Source organism: Pleuronectes platessa, chromosome 22 (assembly GCF_947347685.1).
Source record: "Pleuronectes platessa chromosome 22, fPlePla1.1, whole genome shotgun sequence".
Lineage (NCBI taxonomy): Eukaryota > Metazoa > Chordata > Actinopteri > Pleuronectiformes > Pleuronectidae > Pleuronectes > Pleuronectes platessa.
The window spans coordinates 14,089,562-14,109,684 of record NC_070647.1 but is presented as its reverse complement, the minus strand read 5'-3'; the positions used below and the strand labels follow the sequence as shown (position 1 = coordinate 14,109,684).

The window sequence follows — 20,123 nt, the reverse complement described above, 5'->3', positions numbered from 1 at the left end:
ACTAAACTAAATATACCTGTCTCAATTCATCATTTTATACAATAATATTGTCTTTTGCACACTCTGTCTACATATTCTTACACTCATAGTACATTATATTATCTATTGCATCGCCAAATACTTATATCCGTACTATATATTATATCATACTCTTTGTATATTCTTTGTATATATAAGTCTATATACACATATTTATACATGTGTACATGTTATTATTATTATTATTATATTTGACTATTATTATATATACTGTTACTGCTATTATTACTATATACTGCTATTATAATTACTATCATATATAAATATATATTATATATACTATACAATTTTTTATATACTATCTAACAATAACATTACCATCATATCATCAGTACTATTACCATCATCTGCCACTGCACCTTATCTACCTATTTATCTTGTGTTTCTGTTTTTTATTCTTTCTACCTCAATATTTTATTCTATTGTATTGTATTTTATTGTAATCAAATGTACCGGCTGCTATGACGACTTAATTTCCCTTCGGGGATGAATAAAGTAATCTATCTATCTATCTATTTACAGACCTCAGAGTGACAAAGGGAGCCACAACAACTAGGGCTGCACAATTAATCGAATTGCATGATAGTCAGCGATATTGACATTTAAAATGCGTGCTTTGCTACATATCAAATCAAGCGCTTTCTCGACTAACATTCGCTAACCACCAGAGGGAGAACAAAATGGGAGTTGTCATGCACGCACACTGCAGCGGTAGCCAGAACAACGTTTTGTCTGCAGCCAGTTCCGGTATTTCTTAGAGAGTAGAGACAGAGAGTAGCCAATCACGGTGTCGTGTGAAAGGTAAATCAATTAACAGGAGCAGAAGGCAAGGAGCTAGTCCTTCGAAAAGGATCATCAACCGTTGTATGGTAGTTTTGGAATTTAGGGCAAGTGATGATAACCAAGAACAAATCATGCCAGAGTGCGTTTAGAGTTGTGTTTGCGCCGCATAGCAATACAACTACCTTGTTTAACCACCTGAAAAAACGACCCACAACCATAGTACAACAAGTGCATCAAGGCCAAAACTAACATTACCTCCCTGAATCTCCGTCCATGTCCAACGTCAACAGAGAAAACCATAAACGACCATGCATGGTGCGACAGCGTATCCATCCCCTTCCCGAAGACACACTGGAATAACTGATGCGATCGCATTTCATTTGGCCAAAGACATGTGTCCAATAAATACTGTGAGCAATGATCAAGCACAACAATGGAGCCGTACATGTCCCTGACAATTCACTGCATTGATTGTAATTTGCAATGAAGAGTCGATGCTTACAGACGTCATTTTTTCCCATAAGAACCGACAGGAGAGTCGATTGCCCAGGACCTAATGAAAGATGTGTACATTAGCTGGAATGTAGCACAACATGGAAGTGAAGCAGTGTTCTTGTGCCTTTAAACATGAAAATGCTATAAAAATATATTGTTCCTAAAATGTATGAATAATCATGATATTAATATTGATCTAAATAATCGTAATTATGATTTTGGCCATAATCATGCAGGCCTTACGACAACGCTGCGCACAGAAGTCTTGTGGTGTCTTGACACAACAGTAAACCACCACTCTCTCACATCCAATGAAGGATGTCCAGAATTTTCTGGTGCACTTCCTCAAAGTACAGATTGTAGTTGACAATCCGAAGACAAAATAGTTGCCCGCGAATTTAATATTCGATCATTCGTTAGTTACCTCATGTGCGTGTTATTCGCGCAGCTGTAATAAACTTTGTTTTACCGGAGGTGCTGATGGAAGTAGCTGAGGAGTGAGCCATCTCGCTCCCTTCCTATCCCTGAAACTCGGGCATGTGCAATGCGATAAATATAGCACATGGCACGTCCGTTGCGAAATCATCGCATGCCAGAAGTCATAAGAAAGTCATATATACAAGCTATTTACAATTATTGCATTCAACATCTATGAGGGCCCACCTGAGGGCCCAGCACCCTGCACAAGATTGAACCCCAACCCTTGGTTGGAGGAAGACCACTCCACCCACATATATATTATATTATATAATTGAAAGTTTCCGGAATAACAAAACATATTACCTGCTAGCATTTGATTCCTTTGGGAAAGGTACTGTTGTCAGGAGACAGAAGCTTCAGACCCATGGCTGGAGATTGGACTACAACTCCCATAATCCTGCTGGAGTGACGTACCAGGAAGTACTATAACACGAGCCGGTCCCGTAATTTTGTTTACATCACGTGCAAGGAAGATGGCGTGTGATTCCAGCCTGAATTGTTTCATTTATAACGTTCAGTGCAGACTTCATTCAGCAGAGGAGACAGGATGAAAGCCCCAGCGGATCCAGGCGCGCTTCCTCTGCCTCCGAGGGACAACATCCCGCGGTGAGGGAGAAGTTGGTAGAGCAGAGATGTCCCGGGAAGAATCCGTCAGCGAAGCTGCCGTCAGTGACGCTGCCACCAGCGTTTGTTCGGCCTCGCGGAGCCGCCTTCAGTCAAGAAGTAGTTGAAACTAACTCGTGGCTCAGACCCGATGAATTAAACGCTTCGGGTGCGCAGCTCCTCCAGGATGTGGTGCGCGCTGAGAGGCCCGCGGGAGTCGTGGCGCAGACGCTTGACGTCCGATTCACACGTAGTGAATCTTGAAGGACCGAGCCGACATTTCGGAAATAAAGCGAACTTCTTCAGAGGAGGAATTACTCGGATTGAGAGAGACAACGACCCACGGAGGAACAACGGTCAACGGCTGAGACGCTGTAGCAACAGGTAGCCATACTGCAGCAGCAGTGCGAGCAAGAGGGGTTGATGGGAAATGTCTCTCTGGTTAAATAGACCACCTGATAAGGTGGGTGTGTATTATAGATGGTTGTGGAGATTGAGGTATATCACATGATGTATGTCACATGATGTATGTCACGTGATTGGCGCAGTGCAGCTCGAGTTGCCTGCCAGAACTAGCTCGCAGGCGTCGCCATATTTTCTTTTTTTTCTTTATACAGGACAAGATTTAAGCGATTAATGAAACTACCTAGATAACAAAGGGTCCAGGGAAATATAATTATTCTGCACTTTGTGTTTTTGTTTGCATGGTAAGTAGGTCTGCATGTTTAAGTCTGTAAACAGTGTTTTGTCCCGAACGCAGGTTCGCCCTCTGTAAACGTGCATCGGAGCAAAGTTCAATCCACGTGTCCGCTGCTTGTTGAGCCTGACCTCTTGTGGTCAGACTTCCGTAGCCGTCCTGCAAAGACAGAACAATTCTTGGTTCCACAGAGTTAAGGAGGAATGATAACACAGCAGCACTATTCAGGCAGACAAGAATCTTATCACGAAAAAGGACTGAGAAATCCTCTTTGCCTCGTGTGTTTGCTTGATTGGGAAAAGCCAGTTTGAACTGAGACCTTAGAGAGGTGCAGCGGGAACATGTGAGAATCTCCTGGCTGAATGCTTCAGTGACTATTCTGTGGAGCCGGGAGAAGGTGGAGGGATTTATCCGTCTGTGCACGGGGCAATAGTTTGGATAAGGGCAGGTTATATGGTCCGTGTGTGAGTAAGTAAGTAAATTAGTAAAGTTTATTCAATGGGCTATAGCTCCTTTCTCAGACCAAAGTCACACGGTGCTTCACATGAATGAAATAACAACAGTGACTCAGTAATACAGAGAAAAATATGACCAATAAAAAAACGCATGGATTCCACGATTTAAATGCAGGTGAGACAAAGGCCAGAGTGAATAAAATATGTTTTTAAAGGCTTCAACAGATTCCGCAGAATATAACTCTGGAGGGAGTGTGTTCCATAGTGTTGGGGCCACGCAGCAGCGTCGTTCTGTGCCACATGAAGACAGCACAGAGACCAATTATTTCGTGAAAAGGGGAATTAAACAGGATGAAATAGCAAATGGTCTGTGGAAATATAACGTTTTCCTAGTCCTGTATCCACTTCACCCTTTCACACACTTTCATACACTATGTGCAGCCCTTTCTCACACACTGTTGGAGCTGTGGGGTTCAGTATCTTGCCTAAAGACACTTTGTGGGGAGATAGATCCACGTACATCCTCGTTAGTGGACGACCCGCTCTATCCCCTGAGCCACAGCCTCCCCATGAATGGCACGAAAGGTCATCAGCCCAAATCCCTTTGTTTTAACAGCACGCTGCCACAACTTATTTAACATCCTTTGTGAGTTTCCAATGTGAACAGAGTGGAAAGAGTTAAACGAAGCAAGGAGGTGGAGCAGAGCAGCAGGGGAGGGGCCCTCACCAGCGTCATCATGCTGAAATGAAACTCAACGAGGAAAGTTACAGTTTGCTCGTCACTTCAAGCTGCTGCTTTTAAAACTCACAAACTTCACAGGTAAATTAAAACCTTCCATTAAATCTAACAGATTATTCAGCACAGATATGAGTTATAACTGCCTGCCATGTTTTTGTCCAGATATGGCATCAGCCAGCTGTGTGCTGTCAGAGGAGAGGTTACTGTGTTCCATTTGTCTGGACGTGTTCACAGACCCAGTCTCAATCCAGTGTGGGCACAACTTCTGCAGCACATGTATCAACACGTACTGGGACAGCAGGGACACTTGCCAGTGTCCGGTGTGCAAACGGGAATTCTCCACAAGACCTGAACTCCAAGTCAACACTTTCATCTCAGAGTTAGCTGATGAGTTTAAGAAGTTGGTTCAAGTCAAAGCCTCAACTCCAGGCCCACAGCTTCCGGTGGTTGACGTTCTTTGTGACATCTGCTCTGAGATAAAAGAAAAGGCCGTTAAATCTTGCCTGACCTGTCTGACTTCTTTCTGTGAGTCACACCTGGAGCCGCATCGGAGAGTTGCTCGGCTCAAAGGCCACACATTATTAGAGCCAGTGAAGAATCTCGACGACAGGATGTGCAAGACACACAACAAGATGACAGAGCTGTACTGCTTGAAGGAGGAGGCCTTCATTTGTGTCCTGTGTTTGAAAGCCGATCACAAGGGTCACAACGCTGTCCCCCTGGAGGAGCAATATGAAAAAGTGGCGGCAACAAAAGACGAGGCTCAGGCAAACATCCACAAGTTGATACAAACACGGATTGAGAAGATAGCTGAGGTTGAAAAAGTACTAGATGTCAGTCAGGTAGATTCTGAAAAAGAGAAACAAGCCACCGTGCAGGTGTTCACCGAGTTGATCCAGTCCATTCAGGCGAGCCAGGCCGAGGTAGTTGAAGCGATCGAGCAGAGGCACAGTGCAATAAAGCAAAAGGGTGAAGAGTTTCTCAAAGAACTGAGGAGGGAAGTGACTGAGCTCAAGAGCCGAAGCAGTCAGCTGGAACATCTGTCACAGTCAGAGGATCACTATCATTTCCTCCAGAGCTTCCAGACCTTGTCCAAACCTCCTCACAAGAGCTGCCCCGACACAGATCTCGGCCCTGACCTGTCTTTCCAGGCAACGCAAGGACACCTGACTCGGCTGAAGCAGAGAGTCGATGAAATAATGGAAGAGATTCCTGAGATCAGAATGAAAAGAATGAGAGAGCACGCGGTCGACTTGAGCCTTGACCCTGACACTGCATTTTACTCACTTGTCATCAGCGAAGACGGAAAACAAGTTACACATGAAGACAACATTGAAAAGGATGAAGTTACTGACAATCCAGAGAGATTTGATACATATTGTCGGGTTTTGGCAAAAGAGGGATTCACAACAGGGAAGTTTTACTTTGAGGTGCAGGTGAAAGGAAAGATACGTTGGCTCGTTGGCGTGGTCAGGGAGTCGGTTGAGAGAAAGAATGCGGCAAGATCGTCAATTGTAAATGGATTTTGGATCTTTAGATTGGATGAGGGCAAATATCAAACATCTGCAGAGTCAAAACCTAAAATATTGAAAGAAGAGCTTCAGAGGTTGGGCGTCTTTGTAGACTACAACAAAGGTGAGGTGTCTTTTTACAATGTAGACTCTAAATCACGCATCGGTTGTATCACGGGCTGCCGTTTTACAGAGAAACTTTATCCGTTCTTCTGCCCTCAGCCGAATGATAATGGAACAAACTCCGCCCCTCTCATCATTACACCTGTACCTCAAACTCACTAGTCCATCCGTCCCATTCTGGAGAACATGAAACCCATGAACACCAAGTGGGAATTTCTTTAAATTTGGTTAAAACATTCACTGGAAAAAAATGTATGTACAAAGTGAAGTGTTTCTAGTTATTGTTATTGTCTGATCCTTTTATATAAGAAGGAAAAAGTGTACTGTCATAATGTGGTGTTGGTTTAATTCCAATATTTTATCAAGTGTTTCAATCGTTGAAATATTGAGATAATAAACTGCATATATACAGATTCTGTTGTGTCATTCTTTCATGTCACAGCTCGGCTGGATTTATATATTAAAGACTAAAAAAGTTCCTCTACACATCACACTACTCGAAGGATTACAGTCCAAGGCCCCCTCTGTTTGAAGCAGATCACAGGTTCAGTATTTTGCACTGAGATAAATGTTAAGGGGCCTAAACTACATCTTATTACAAGAGATCTGTCTCAATGATTCCTGGCTCTTTACACTTTCTGACACTAGTTTAGTTTTACTGTACAGTGGAATTCAACAGGGTTGTTTCTCACATCTTTGTCTTTGGTATCAGATTTGTCAATCAATGGTCGTCTGCCCACTTCTTTCACTCCTGACTCCTGTCTCTGTGCTCCTGCCCTTACACTGGTGTGTGTGTTTGTGTATGTGTGTTTGTGTGCGTGTGAGAATGACATAAGATGCACATATTATCATTGGGAGTGATTATGTAAAAACAGCTTCACCAATTTTCATGAAACTGTCTGTCAGGGTGGGGAATGACCGAAGGAAGAAGCCAGTCCATTTTTGTGCAGATCCAGATCTGAGGTGTGAATCCAGGATTTTATTTTTCATTGTATAAAACACTGCGAAATACAACATTTTGTTTTACATTTTCATCGATTTCTAAGAGAATAGGGATCATGAATGAAAATCTGGATCCAGTAAATTTAAATCAGGTTTCACAAGGGGACTGTTGGGCCTTGGAGGTGTGAGCTCTACATAATGCCGTAATATGTGACACTAATGGGTAAATAGAGATTTAAATTATTTTCTTTTTTTTCTTTATACAGGACAAGATTCAAGCGATTAACGAAACTAACTAGATAACAAAAGGAAATATAATTATTCTGCACTTTGTGTTTTTGTTTGCATGGTAAGTAGGTCTGCATGTTTAAGTCTGTAAACAGTGTTTTGTCCAGAACGCAGCTTCCCCCTTTTGTAAAAGTGCATCGGAGCAAAGTTCAATCCACGTGTCCGCTGCTTGTTGAGCCTGACCTCTTGTGGTCAGACTTCCATAGCCATCCTGCAAAGACAGAACAACTCTTGGTTTCACAGAGTTAAGGAGGAATGATAACACAGCAGCACTATTCAGGCAGACAAGAATCTTATCACGAAAGAGGACTGAGAAATCCTCTTTGCCTCGTGTGTTTGCTTGATTGGGAAAAGCCAGTTTGAACTGAGACCTTAGAGAGGTGCAGCGGGAACATGTGAGAATCTCCTGGCTGAATGCTTCAGTGACTATTCTGTGGAGCCGGGAGAAGGTGGAGGGATTTATCCGTCTGTGCACGGGGCAAGAGTTTGGATAAGGGCAGGTTATATGGTCCGTGTGTGAGTAAGTAAGTAAATTAGTAAAGTTTATTCAATAGGCTGTAGCTCCTTTCTCAGACCAAAGTCACACGGTGCTTCACATGAATAAAATAACACCAGTGACTCAGTAAAACACAACGATTCTTTGCAATAAAAAACAGAGAAAAACATGACCAATAAAAAAACGCATGGATTCCACGATTTAAATGCAGGTGAGACAAAGGCCAGAGTGAATAAAATGTGTTTTTAAAGGCTTCAACAGACACTGCAGAATATAAATCTGGAGGGAGTGTGTTCCATAGTGTTGGGGCCAAGCAGCAGCATCGTTCTGTGCCACATGAAGACAGCACAGAGACGATTTATTTCGTGAAAAGGGGAATTAAAAATTAAACAGGATGAAATAGCAAATGGTCTGTGGAAATATATAACGTTTTTCTAGTCCTGATGACCACTTCACCCTTTCACACACATTCACACACTATGTGCAGCCCTTTCTCACACACTGTCAGAGCTGTGGGGTTCAGTATCTTGCCTAAAGACACTTTGTGGTGAGATCGATCCACCCTCCTCCTTGATAGTGGATGACCCGCTCTACCCCCTGAGCCACAGCCTCCCAATGAATGGCACGAAAGGTCATCATCCCAAATCCCTTTGTTTTAACAGCACGCTGCCACAACTTATTAAACATCCTTTGTGAGTTTCCAATGTGAACAGAGTGGAAAGAGTTAAACGAAGCCAGGAAGTGGAGCAGAGCAGCAGGGGGAGGGGCCATCACCAGCGTCATCATGCTGAAATGAAACTCAACGAGGAAAGTTACAGGTTGCTCGACACTTCAAGCTGCTGCTTTTAAATCTCTCAAACTTCACAGGTAAATTAAAACCTTTCATTAAATCTAACAGATTATTCAGCACAGATATGAGTTATAACTGCCTGCCATGTTTTTGTGCAGATATGGCATCGGCCAGTTCTCTGCTGTCAGAGGAGAGGTTACTGTGTTCCATCTGTCTGGACGTGTTCACAGACCCAGTCTCAATCCAGTGTGGGCACAACTTCTGCAGCAAATGTATCAACACGTACTGGGACAGCGGGGACACTTGCCAGTGTCCGATGTGCAAACGGGAATTCTCCACAAGACCTGAACTCCAAGTCAACACTGTCATGTCAGAGTTAGCTGATGAGTTTAAGAAGTTGGTTCAAGTCAAAACCTCAACTCCAGGCCCACAGCTTCCGGCGGTTGACGTTCTTTGTGACATCTGCTCTGAGATAAAAGAAAAGGCCGTTAAATCTTGCCTGACGTGTCTGACTTCTTTCTGTGAGTCACACCTGGAGCCTCATCGGAGAGTTGCTGGGCTCAAAGGCCACACATTATTAGAGCCAGTGAAGAATCTTGACGACAGGATGTGCAAGACACACAACAAGATGACCGAGCTGTACTGCTTGAAGGAGCAGGCCTTCATTTGCGTCCTGTGTTTGAAAGACGATCACAAGGGTCACAACGCTGTCCTCCTGGAGGAGCATTATGAAAAAGTGGCGGCAACAAAAGACGAGGCTCAGGCAAACATCCAGAAGTTGATTCAAACACGGATTGAGAAGATAGCAGAAGCTGAAAAAGTACTCAATGTCAGCCAGGTAGATTCTGCAAAAGAGAAACAAGCCACCGTGCAGGTGTTCACCGAGTTGATCCACTCCATTCAGGCGAGCCAGGCAGAGCTAGTTGAGGCGATCGAGCAGAGGCACAGTGCAATAAAGCAAAAGGGTGAAGAGTTTCTCAAAGAACTGAGGAGGGAAGTGACTGAGCTCAAGAGCCGAAGCAGTCAGCTGGAACATCTTTCACAGTCAGAGGATCACTATCATTTCCTCCAGAGCTTCCAGACCTTGTCCAAACCTCCTCACAAGAGTTGCCCCGACACAGATCTCGGCCCTGACCTGTCTTTCCAGGCAACGCGAGGACACCTGACTCGGCTGAAACAGAGAGTCGAGGAAATAATGGAAGAGATTCCTGAGATCAGAATGAAGAGAATGAGAGAGCACGCGGTCGACTTGACCCTTGACCCCGACACTGCATTTTACTCACTTGTCATCAGCGACGACGGAAAACAAGTTACAGAAGAAGACAACATTGAAGAGGATGAAGTTACAGACAATCCAAAGAGATTTGATATATGTTGTGAGGTTTTGGCAAAAGAGGGATTCACGACAGGGAAGTTTTACTTTGAGGTGCAGGTGAAAGGAAAGATAAGTTGGATCATTGGCGTGGTCAGGGAGTCGGTGGATAGAAAGACCAAAACAAGTGCGTCAGTTGAAAATGGATATTGGACCTTTTCATTTTATGAGGGAAAATATAAAACAACTTTAGACTCAAAACCTAAAATATTGAAAGAAGAGCTTCAGAGGTTGGGCGTCTTTGTAGACTACAACAAAGGTGAGGTGTCTTTTTACAATGTAGACTCTAAATCACGCATCGGTTGTATCAATGGCTGCTGTTTTACAGAGAAACTTTATCCATACTTCTGCCCACAGTGGAATTATAATGAAAGAAACTCCGCCCCTCTCATCATTACACCTGTACCTCAAACTCACTAGTCCATCCGTCACATTCTGGAGAATATGAAACCCATGAACACCAAGTGGGAATTTCTTTAAATTTGGTTGAAACATTCACTGGAAAAAAATGTATGAACAAAGTGAAGTGTTTCTAGTTATTGTTATTGTCTGATCCTTTTATATAAGAAGGAAAAAGTTTACTGTCATAATGTGGTGTTGGTTTAATTCCAATATGTTATCAAGTGTTTCAATCGTTGAAATATTGACGTAATAAACTGTATATATACAGATTATGTTGTGTCATTCTTTCACTTCACAGCTCGGCTGGATTTATATATTAAAGACTAAAGAAGTTCCTTTACACATCACACTACTCAAAGGATTAAAGTCCAAGGCCCCCACTGTTTGGAACAGATCACAGGTTCAGTATTTTGCCCTGAGATAAATGTTAAGGGGCCTAAACTACATTTTATTACAAGAGATCTGTCTCAATGATTCCTGGTTCTTTACAGTTTCTGACACTAGTTTAGTTTTACTGTACAGTGGAATTCAACAGGGTTGTTTCTCACATCTTTGTCTTTGGTATCAGATTTGTCAATCAATGGTCGTCTGCCCACTTCTTTCACTCCTGACTCCTGTCTCTGTGCTCCTGCCCTTACACTGGTGTGTGTGTTTGTGTATGTGTGTTTGTGTGTGTGTGAGAATGACATAAGATGCACATATTATCATTGGGAGTGATTATGTAAAAATAGCTTCACCAATTTTCATGAAATTGTCTGTCAGGGTGGGGAATGACCAAAGGAAGAAGCCAGTCCATTTTTGTGCAGATCCAGATCTGAGGTGTGAATCCAGGATTTTATTTTTCATTGTATAAAACATTGCGAAATACAACATTTTGTTTTACATTTTCATCGATTTCTAAGAGAATAGGGATCATGAATGAAAATCTGGATCTAGTAAATTTAAATCAGGTTTCACAAGGGGATTGTTGGGCCTTGGAGGTGTGAGCTCCACATAATGCCGTAATATGTGATACTAATGGGTAAATAGAGATTTTAATTATTTTCTTTTTTTTCTTTATACAGGACAAGATTTAAGCGATTAATTAAACTAACTAGATAACAAAAGGAAATAGAATTACTCTGCACTCTAATGTGTTTTTGTTTGCATGGTAAGTAGGTCTGCATGTTTAAGTCTGTAAACAGTGTTTTGTCCAGAACGCAGCTTCGCCCTCTGTAAAAGTGCATCGGAGCAAAGTTCAATCCATGTCACCGCTGCTTGTTGAGCCTGACCTCTTGTGGTCAGAGTTCCGTAGCCGTCCTGCAAAGACAAAACAACTCTTGGTTTGACAGAGTTAAGGAGGAATGATAACACAGCAGCACTATTCAGGCAGACAAGAATCTTATCACGAAAAAGGACTGAGAAATCCTCTTTGCCTCGTGTGTTTGCTTGATTGGGAAAAGCCAGTTTGAACTGAGACCTTAGAGAGGTGCAGCGGGAATATGTAAGAATCTCCTGCCTGAATGCTTCAGTGACTATTCTGTGGAGCCGGGAGAAGGTGGAGGGATTTATCCGTCTGTGCACGGGGCAAGAGTTTGGATAAGGGTAGGTTATATGGTCCGTGTGTGAGTAAGTAAGAACATTAGTAAAGTTTATTCAAAAGGCTATAGGTCCGTTCTCAGACCAAAGTCACACGGTGCTTCACATGAATAAAATAACACCAGTGACTCAGTAATACACAACGATTCTTTGCAATTAAAAACAGACAAAAACATGCACAATAAAAAAAATGTTTTTCTAGTCCTGATGACCACTTCACCCTTTCACAAACATTCATACACTATGTGCAGCCCTTTCTCACACTGTCGGAGCTGTGGGGTTCAGTATCTTGCCCAAAGACACTTTGTGGGGAGATCGATCCACCAACCTCCTTGATAGTGGATGACCCGCTCTACCCCCTGAGCCACAGCCTTCCCATGAATGGCACGAAAGGTCATCACCCCAAATCCCTTTGTTCTTACAGCACGCTGCCACAACTTATTTAACATCCTTTGTGAGTTTCCAATGTGAACAGAGTGGAAAGAGTTAAATGAAGCCAGGAAGTGGAGCAGAGCAGCAGGGGAGGGGCCCTCACCAGCGTCATCATGCTGAAATGAAACTCAACGAGGGAAGTTACAGGTTGCTCGTCACTTCAAGCTGCTGCTTTTAAATCTCTCAAACTTCACAGGTAAATAAAAACCTTCCATTAAATCTAACAGATTATTCAGCACAGATATGAGTTATAACTGCCTACCATGTTTTTGTCCAGATATGGCATCAGCCAGCTCTCTGCTGTCAGAGGAGAGGTTACTGTGTTCCATCTGTCTGGACGTGTTCACAGACCCAGTCTCAATCCAGTGTGGGCACAACTTCTGCAGCACATGTATCAACACGTACTGGGACAGCGGGGACACTTGCCAGTGTCCGATGTGCAATCAGACATTCTCCACAAGACCTGAACTCCGAGTCAACACTGTCATGTCAGAGTTAGCTGATGAGTTTAAGAAGTTGGTTCAAGTCAAAGCCTCAACTCCAGGCCCACAGCTTCCGGCGGTTGACGTTCTTTGTGACATCTGCTCTGAGATAAAAGAAAAGGCCGTTAAATCTTGCCTGACGTGTCTGACTTCTTTCTGTGAGTCACACCTGGAGCCTCATCGGAGAGTTGCTGGGCTCAAAGGCCACACATTATTAGAGCCAGTGAAGAATCTCGACGACAGGATGTGCAAGACACACAACAAGATGACCGAGCTGTACTGCTTGAAGGAGCAGGCCTTCATTTGCGTCCTGTGTTTGAAAGACGATCACAAGGGTCACAACGCTGTCCCCCTGGAGGAGCAATATGAAAAAGTGGCGGCAACAAAAGACGAGGCTCAGGCAAACATCCAGAAGTTGATTCAAACACGCATTGAGAAGATAGCTGAGGTTGAAAAAGTACTCGATGTCAGCCAGGTAGATTCTGAAAAAGAGGAAAAAGCCACCGTGCAGGTGTTCACTGAGTTGATCCAGTCCATTCAGGCGAGCCAGGCCGAGGTAGTTGAGGCGATCCGGCAGAGGCACAGTGCAATGAAGCAAAAGGGTGAAGAGTTTCTCAAAGAACTGAGGAGGGAAGTGACTGAGCTCAAGAGCCGAAGCAGTCAGCTGGAACATCTGTCACAGTCAGAGGATCACTATCACTTCCTCCAGAGCTTCCAGACCTTGTCCAAACCTCCTCACAAGAGCTGCCCCGACACAGATCTCTACCCTGACCTGTCTTTCCAGGCAACGAGAGGACACCTGACTCGGCTGAAACAGAGAGTCGAGGAAATAATGGAAGAGATTCCTGAGATCAGAATGAAAAGAATGAGAGAGCACGCGGTCGAATTGAGCCTTGACCCTGACACTGCATTTTACTTACTTGTCATCAGCGAAGACGGAAAACAAGTTACAGAAGAAGACAACATTGAAAAGGACAAAGTTACCGACAATCCAAAGAGATTTCAAGCATTTTGTCAGGTTTTGGCAAAAGAGGGATTCACAACAGGGAAGTTTTACTTTGAGGTGCAGGTGAAAGGAAAGATAAAATGGATCGTTGGCGTGGTCAGGGAGTCGGTGGATAGAAAGAAAACGACAAGTGCGTCAGTTGAAAATGGATATTGGATCTTTAAATTCGATGAGGGCAAATATGAAACAAGTGTAGACTCAGAAAGTAAAATATTGAAAGCAGAGCTTCAGAAGTTTGGCGTCTTTGTAGACTACAACAAAGGTGAGGTGTCTTTTTACAATGCAGACTCTAAATCACGAATCGGTTGTATCACTGGCTGCTGTTTTACAGAGAAACTTTATCCGTTCTTCTGCCCTCAGCCGAATTATAATGGAACAAACTCCGCCCCTCTCATCATTACAACTGTACCTCAAACTCCCTAGTCCATCCATCCCATTCTAGATAACGCGAAACCCATGAACACCCAGTGGGAATTTCTTCATATTAGGTAGAAACATTCACTTGGACTCAAGGATGAACTGGTTAGATTCTGCTGGCCAAAGGTCAAAGGTCACGGTGGCCTCACAGAACTGCAAATAAGAAACTGTTGATCATTTATCCTTTAAATCAAAGATCTATTGATGAATAACATTGGTCAAAGGTCACAGGGACCCCATCTAAATCTGGAAAAAATGTATGTACACAGTGAAATGTTTCTAGTTATTGTTATTGTCTGATCCTTTTATATAGGAATGGTAAAGTTATAATGTGGTGTTGGTTTAAATTCAAGCATTTTATCAAGTGTTTCAATCGTTGAAATATTGACGTAATAAACTACATATATACAGATTCATTTGTGTCATTCTTTCATGTCACAGCTCGTCTGGATTTATATATTAAAGACTAAAGAAGTTCCTCTACACATCACACTACTAGAAGGATTACAGTCCAAGGCCCCCACTGTTTGGAGCAGATCACAGGTTCAGTATTTTGCACTGAGATAAATGTTAAGGGGCCTAAACTACATCTTATTACAAGAGATCTGTCTCAATGATTCCTGGTTCTTTACACTTTCTGACACTAGTCTAGTTTTTTTATTGTACAGTGGAATTCAACAGGGTTGTTTCTCACATCTTTGTCTTTAGTATCAGATTTTAGTCGGTGTCTGTCAGTGATCTTGGAAAATTTGCTAAACTGTAAACATTTTTGGTTTATTTTTATAAATCATAAACTTTATTACTGCAGATGTCTACTTTTAACCCGCGGAGACCCACTGGGCTGTATACAATCTCAAATATCATGTTGTCTTTAGTGCGAATTGACTCCTCTGGTCTGAGCTGGAGATATGCTGGGTTTTACTGTTAATCTGAATAAACAGCGCTAACAAGCAAGCCCCTGTTTGTGAGGCAATGCATTGTCCATTTTGTGCAGGGGAAGGTAACCTTTATTATCAAAAGAACAATTTTGTCAACTCTTCTGAGCTCCGATCTCACTGTGTCTCTCCGAGCGAGTGGGCGGGGACTGAGCCCCGGGCCCAGTGAGTGTGTGCGCTGTTTGGGAACACAAACACACACACAATCTACCCGCTCCTGGTATTTCATGTTGGCCTGATAAGATGATAATGTTTTCAAAAATGAACTTGACGTTCACTCACGTTCATCCTGACGTTCACGTTAATCATATGAAAACAGATTCGTTAAGTTCACCATTCGCGAAAAATATACACAACACTGTACAGGGGCCACTGAAGAGCCGCATGGGGCTCCAGAGCCGCAGGTTGTCGACCCCTGTGAGGAACCGAATTTGTTTGATGTAGGCTAATGGTCGTTTTTGTGTCTCCTATGACATCAGTGTCCATCACTTTTAGCTGTTTTCTGGAAACACTTAAGTTGTCGTTCTGTATTTGCTGCACGTTTCTGTAATGTGTTGTGTTGTGTTGTGAAACTGATGAAGATTTTTTCTCACTTTGCTTGTAATTTGTCCACTTGCATGTGTTTTCTTAAACTGCTGGGCGTTGAGCTCTCAGGGCCACCGTAGTTCCCAATTTGAACAGAGTGGAAAGAGTTAAACGAAACCAGGAAGTGGACCAGAGCAGCAGGGGAGGGGCCATCGCCAGCGTCATCATGCTGAAATGAAACTCAACGAGGAAAGTTACAGTTTGCTCGTCACTTCACGCTGCAGCTTCTAAAACTCTCTAACTTCACAGGTAAATTAAAACCTTCCATTAAATCTAACAGATTATTCAGCACAGATATGAGTTATAACTACCTAGGGCAGAGCAGGGGAATGTGGGACATCGGGTCATGTGAGACACCCCCTGTGTCTAGGCAAGGGAACACATTTGTGGTCATTTGACCATTATGTTTTTAAGCCCCTCCCATTCTCCCCTTGCCATGAAGGAGTAGTTGGTGCTGATGCTGTGGAAAGTATGTTTTTTCACATAAATGTTTTTTTGCATGTAATAGTACATTTTCTTGCTTTGAACTTAATCAACTGTTGTGTCAAAACAAATTGATTCAGGGAGAAAAACTTATATCATACATGTTGGTGAACTTCCAACATATATAACCATGTGATTGATGCTAGCTGAAGATTAGCCTGAATTGCTAAGAGATGTGTTTTTTTCTAAACGGTGGCATGAAGCACAAGTTAAGTTTAGTCTTAAACATATTTTAGTGTTATATTATATTATATGTTGAATTTTTAATGTCATAAACATTGTAGAAAAGCCATCATGCCAAGAAACTATACACCAGGAAGACAACCTGGGGCCAAACACCCCTCGCAGAGATGGAGAGTGCAGCCGCTGAGGTCATGCAAGGAAAGAAGTCCTTAAGAAAAGATGGAAGGGGTAGAAATATTGATAAGACAACCCTCAAAAGATTCATAAAGAAAAAAGAGAAAGGGAAAGTAAAATCAGTAGCCTGGGGTGCAGTAGCTGAGGTAAAGAGAATATTCACAGATGAGATGGAGGAGGAGCCAAACACTTGAAACAACTAGCTGACCAGTTCCATGGCCTTGCTCCAGTTCAGTGCCGTGAACTGGCATTTTAATACGCATCGAAATTCAATATCCCTGTCCCTGCCAATTGGACAAAGAAACAATGTGCAGGCAAGCAAGGGTGTGCAAGAGATCACATGAATCATAATAATCATAAATGTGCTTAATTGACCAATCCCCATGATTCTGTTACTAGTCCGATATTAGTTTTGGAATGTGTGGTTGTGAATCTAGCTTTCACGATATTAACTATCACAACATGTGTTGTTATGGTAGTTTAAAGTGGAAAAAGTCCCACTTTACCCCGTAGCCGGGGTAAAGTGGGACACAAGACCACTTTTTAAAAAACATCATGTTTTCACTGCCCTTTGTCCTGAAGACATTCTGATCATTTCCATTGCTAGAAAACATCCTGAATTAATGGGAAATGTGTACATTTTACTGATATATAATTTTAGCTCGCCTAGAGGGGAGCAAATGTAAAAAATGTCTCACATTACCCCGCTCTCCCTTACCATGTTTTTGTCCAGATATGTCATCGGCCAGCTGTCTGCTGTCAGAGGAGAGGTTACTGTGTTCCATCTGTCTGGACGTGTTCACAGACCCAGTCTTGATCCCGTGTGGACACAACTTCTGCAGCAAATGTATCAACACGTACTGGGACAGCAGGGACACTTGCCAGTGTCCGATGTGCAATGAGAAATTCTCCACAAGACCAGAACTCCGAATCAACACTTTCATCTCAGAGTTAGCTGATGAGTTTAAGAAGTTGGTTCCAGTCAAAGCCTCAACTCCAGGCCCACAGCTTCCGGCGGTTGACGTTCTTTGTGACATCTGCTCTGAGATAAAAGAAAAGGCCGTTAAATCTTGCCTGACGTGTCTGACTTCTTTCTGTGAGTCACACCTGGAGCCTCATCAGAGAGTTGCTGGGCTCAAAGGCCACACATTATCAGAGCCAGTGAAGAATCTCGACGACAGGATGTGCAAGACACACAACAAGATGACAGAGCTGTACTGCTTGAAGGAGCAGGCCTTCATTTGTGTCCTGTGTTTTACAGCCGATCACAAGGGTCACAACGCTGTCCCCCTGGAGGAGCAATATGAACAAGTCGCCGCAACAAAAGACGAGGCTCAGGCAAACATCCAGAAGTTGATACAAACACGGATTGAGAAGATAGCTGAGGTTGAAAAATTACTTGATGTCAGCCAGGTAGATTCTGCAAAAGAGAAACAAGCCACCGTGCAGGTGTTCACCGAGTTGATCCAGTCCATTCAGGCGAGCCAGGCCGAGCTAGTTGAGGCGATCGAGCAGAGGCACAGTGCAATAAAGCAAAAGGGTGAAGAGTTTCTCAAAGAACTGAGGAGGGAAGTGACTGAGCTCAAGAGCCGAAGCAGTCAGCTGGAACATCTGTCACAGTCAGAGGATCACTATCATTTCCTCCAGAGCTTCCAGACCTTGTCCAAACCTCCTCACAAGAGCTGCCCCGACACAGATCTCTGCCCTGACCTGTCTTTCCAGGCAACGCGAGGAGACCTGACTCGGCTGAAACAGAGAGTCAATGAAATAATGGAAGAGATTCCTGAGATCAGAATGAAAAGAATGAGAGAGCACGCGGTCGACTTGACCCTTGACCCAGACACTGCATTTAGGTCACTTGTCATCAGCGAAGACGGAAAACAAGTTACAGAAGAAGACAACATTGAAGAGGATGAAGTTACAGACAATCCAAAGAGATTTGATATATGTTGTGAGGTTTTGGCAAAAGAGGGATTCAAGACAGGGAAGTTTTACTTTGAGGTGCAGGTGAAAGGAAAGATTAGTTGGATCATTGGCGTGGTCAGGGAGTCGGTGGATAGAAAGAACAAGATGAGTGCGTCAGTTGAAAATGGATATTGGACCTTTTCATTGTATGAGGGCAAATATCAAACAACTGCAGACTCAAAACCTGAAATATTGAAAGAACAGCTTCAGAAGTTGGGCGTCTTTGTAGACTACAACAAAGGTGAGGTGTCTTTTTACAATGTAGACTCTAAATCACGCATTGGTTGTATCACTGGCGGCTGTTTTACAGAGAAACTTTATCCGTACTTCTGCCCACAGTGGAATTATAATGAACGAAACTCTGCCCCTCTCATCATTACACCTGTACCTCAGACTCACTAGTCCATCCTTCACATTCTCGAGAACATGAAACCCATGAACACTAAGTGGGAAATTCCTTAAATTCGGTAAAACACTTGGACTCAAGGATGAACTGGATGGATTCTGGTAGCCACTGGTCAGAGGTCACGGTGGCCTCACAGAACAATAAATGAGAAACTGTCACAGGGACCCCATATAAATCTGAAAAAAAAATGATGTACAAAGTGCAGTGTTTCTAGTTATTGTTATTGTCTGATCCTTTTATATAAGAATGGTAAAGTTTCCTGTCATAATGTGGTGTTGGTTTAATTCCAATATTTTATCAAGTGTTTCAATCGTTGAAATATTGAGATAATAAACTGCATATATACAGATTCTGTTGTGTCATTCTTTCATGTCACAGCTCGGCTGGATTTATATATTAAAGACTAAAAAAGTTCCTCTACACATCCCACTACTGGAAGGATTACAGTCCAAGGCCCCCACTGTTTGGAGCAGATCACAGGTTCATTATTTTGCACTGAGATAAATGTTAAGGGGCCTAAACTACATCTTATTACAAGAGACCTGTCTCAATGATTCCTGGTTCTTTAGAGTTTCTGACACTAGTTTGTGCTCCTGCCCCCAAAATGGTGCGTGTGTGTGTGTGTGTGTGTGTGGTGATTGACATATAAAATGCAAACATTTTCATTGGGAGTGATTATTTAGAAACCGCTTCACCATTTTTCATGATATTGTCTGTCAGGGATGGGAATGACCGAAGGAGGAAGCCAGTAAATTTGTGTGCAGATCGAGATCTGTGGTGTGAATCCAGGATTTTATTTTTCACTGCATTTTCACTACATTGCGAAATACATCATTTTGTTTTTACATTTTCATTGATTTGTCAGAGAATATAGATCTCAAATGAAAAACTGGATCTATTGAATTTAAATCAGGTTTCACAAGGGGACTGTTGGGCCTTGGAGGTGTGAGCTCTACGAAATGCCCTAATATGTGACACTAATGGGTAAATAGAGATTTTAATTTGGTCTTTTTTCTTTATACAGGACACGATTTAAGCGATTAATGAAACTACCTAGATAACAAAGGGTCCAGGGAAATATAATTATTCCGCACTTTGTGTTTTTGTTTGCATGGTAAGTAGGTCTGCATGTTTAAGTCTGTAAACAGTGTTTTGTCCCGAACGCAGCTTCGCCCTCTGTAAACGTGCATCGGAGCAAAGTTCAATCCATGTCACCGCTGCTTGTTGAGCCTGACCTCTTGTGGTCAGACTTCTGTAGCCGT

The 20,123-nt window shown here is 42.8% G+C and overlaps 5 protein-coding genes across 7 annotated transcripts in view; all 5 read left to right on the top strand.

Moving 5' to 3' along the window:
• The window catches only part of LOC128429029 (E3 ubiquitin-protein ligase TRIM41-like), a 30,576-nt gene that overhangs the window by 7,201 nt on the left and 3,252 nt on the right, over positions 1 to 20,123 (top strand). The gene's annotated exons all lie outside the window — the stretch shown is intronic.
• On the top strand, positions 4,248 to 6,338 carry LOC128429032 (zinc finger protein RFP-like). Its single transcript, XM_053415319.1, has 2 exons — positions 4,248 to 4,372; positions 4,454 to 6,338. The coding sequence occupies exon 2, from the start codon at positions 4,456 to 4,458 to the stop codon at positions 6,085 to 6,087; it is 1,632 nt and encodes a 543-aa protein (XP_053271294.1). The 5' UTR covers positions 4,248 to 4,372; positions 4,454 to 4,455; the 3' UTR covers positions 6,088 to 6,338.
• On the top strand, positions 4,264 to 10,484 carry LOC128429026 (zinc finger protein RFP). 2 transcript variants are annotated; one of them, XM_053415312.1, is made up of 2 exons: positions 4,264 to 4,372; positions 8,600 to 10,484. In XM_053415312.1, the coding sequence occupies exon 2, from the start codon at positions 8,602 to 8,604 to the stop codon at positions 10,231 to 10,233; it is 1,632 nt and encodes a 543-aa protein (XP_053271287.1). In that variant the 5' UTR covers positions 4,264 to 4,372; positions 8,600 to 8,601; the 3' UTR covers positions 10,234 to 10,484. The 2 variants fall into 2 exon arrangements, with proteins under 2 accessions (XP_053271287.1, XP_053271286.1); XM_053415311.1 differs by lacking the exon at positions 4,264 to 4,372 and adding an exon at positions 8,388 to 8,518.
• LOC128429030 (zinc finger protein RFP) lies at positions 4,310 to 19,210 on the top strand. 2 transcript variants are annotated; one of them, XM_053415318.1, is made up of 2 exons: positions 4,310 to 4,372; positions 17,224 to 19,210. In XM_053415318.1, the coding sequence occupies exon 2, from the start codon at positions 17,226 to 17,228 to the stop codon at positions 18,855 to 18,857; it is 1,632 nt and encodes a 543-aa protein (XP_053271293.1). In that variant the 5' UTR covers positions 4,310 to 4,372; positions 17,224 to 17,225; the 3' UTR covers positions 18,858 to 19,210. The 2 variants fall into 2 exon arrangements, with proteins under 2 accessions (XP_053271293.1, XP_053271292.1); XM_053415317.1 differs by lacking the exon at positions 4,310 to 4,372 and adding an exon at positions 15,647 to 15,899.
• On the top strand, positions 12,294 to 14,542 carry LOC128429027 (E3 ubiquitin-protein ligase TRIM21). Its single transcript, XM_053415313.1, has 2 exons — positions 12,294 to 12,421; positions 12,503 to 14,542. The coding sequence occupies exon 2, from the start codon at positions 12,505 to 12,507 to the stop codon at positions 14,134 to 14,136; it is 1,632 nt and encodes a 543-aa protein (XP_053271288.1). The 5' UTR covers positions 12,294 to 12,421; positions 12,503 to 12,504; the 3' UTR covers positions 14,137 to 14,542.

Bases quoted from the DNA above. Each gene is read 5' to 3' on its own strand.
- LOC128429032 (XM_053415319.1), top strand. From the start codon at position 4,456: ATGGCATCAGCCAGCTGTGTGCTGTCAGAGGAGAGGTTACTGTGTTCC.
- LOC128429026 (XM_053415312.1), top strand. From the start codon at position 8,602: ATGGCATCGGCCAGTTCTCTGCTGTCAGAGGAGAGGTTACTGTGTTCC.
- LOC128429027 (XM_053415313.1), top strand. From the start codon at position 12,505: ATGGCATCAGCCAGCTCTCTGCTGTCAGAGGAGAGGTTACTGTGTTCC.
- LOC128429030 (XM_053415318.1), top strand. From the start codon at position 17,226: ATGTCATCGGCCAGCTGTCTGCTGTCAGAGGAGAGGTTACTGTGTTCC.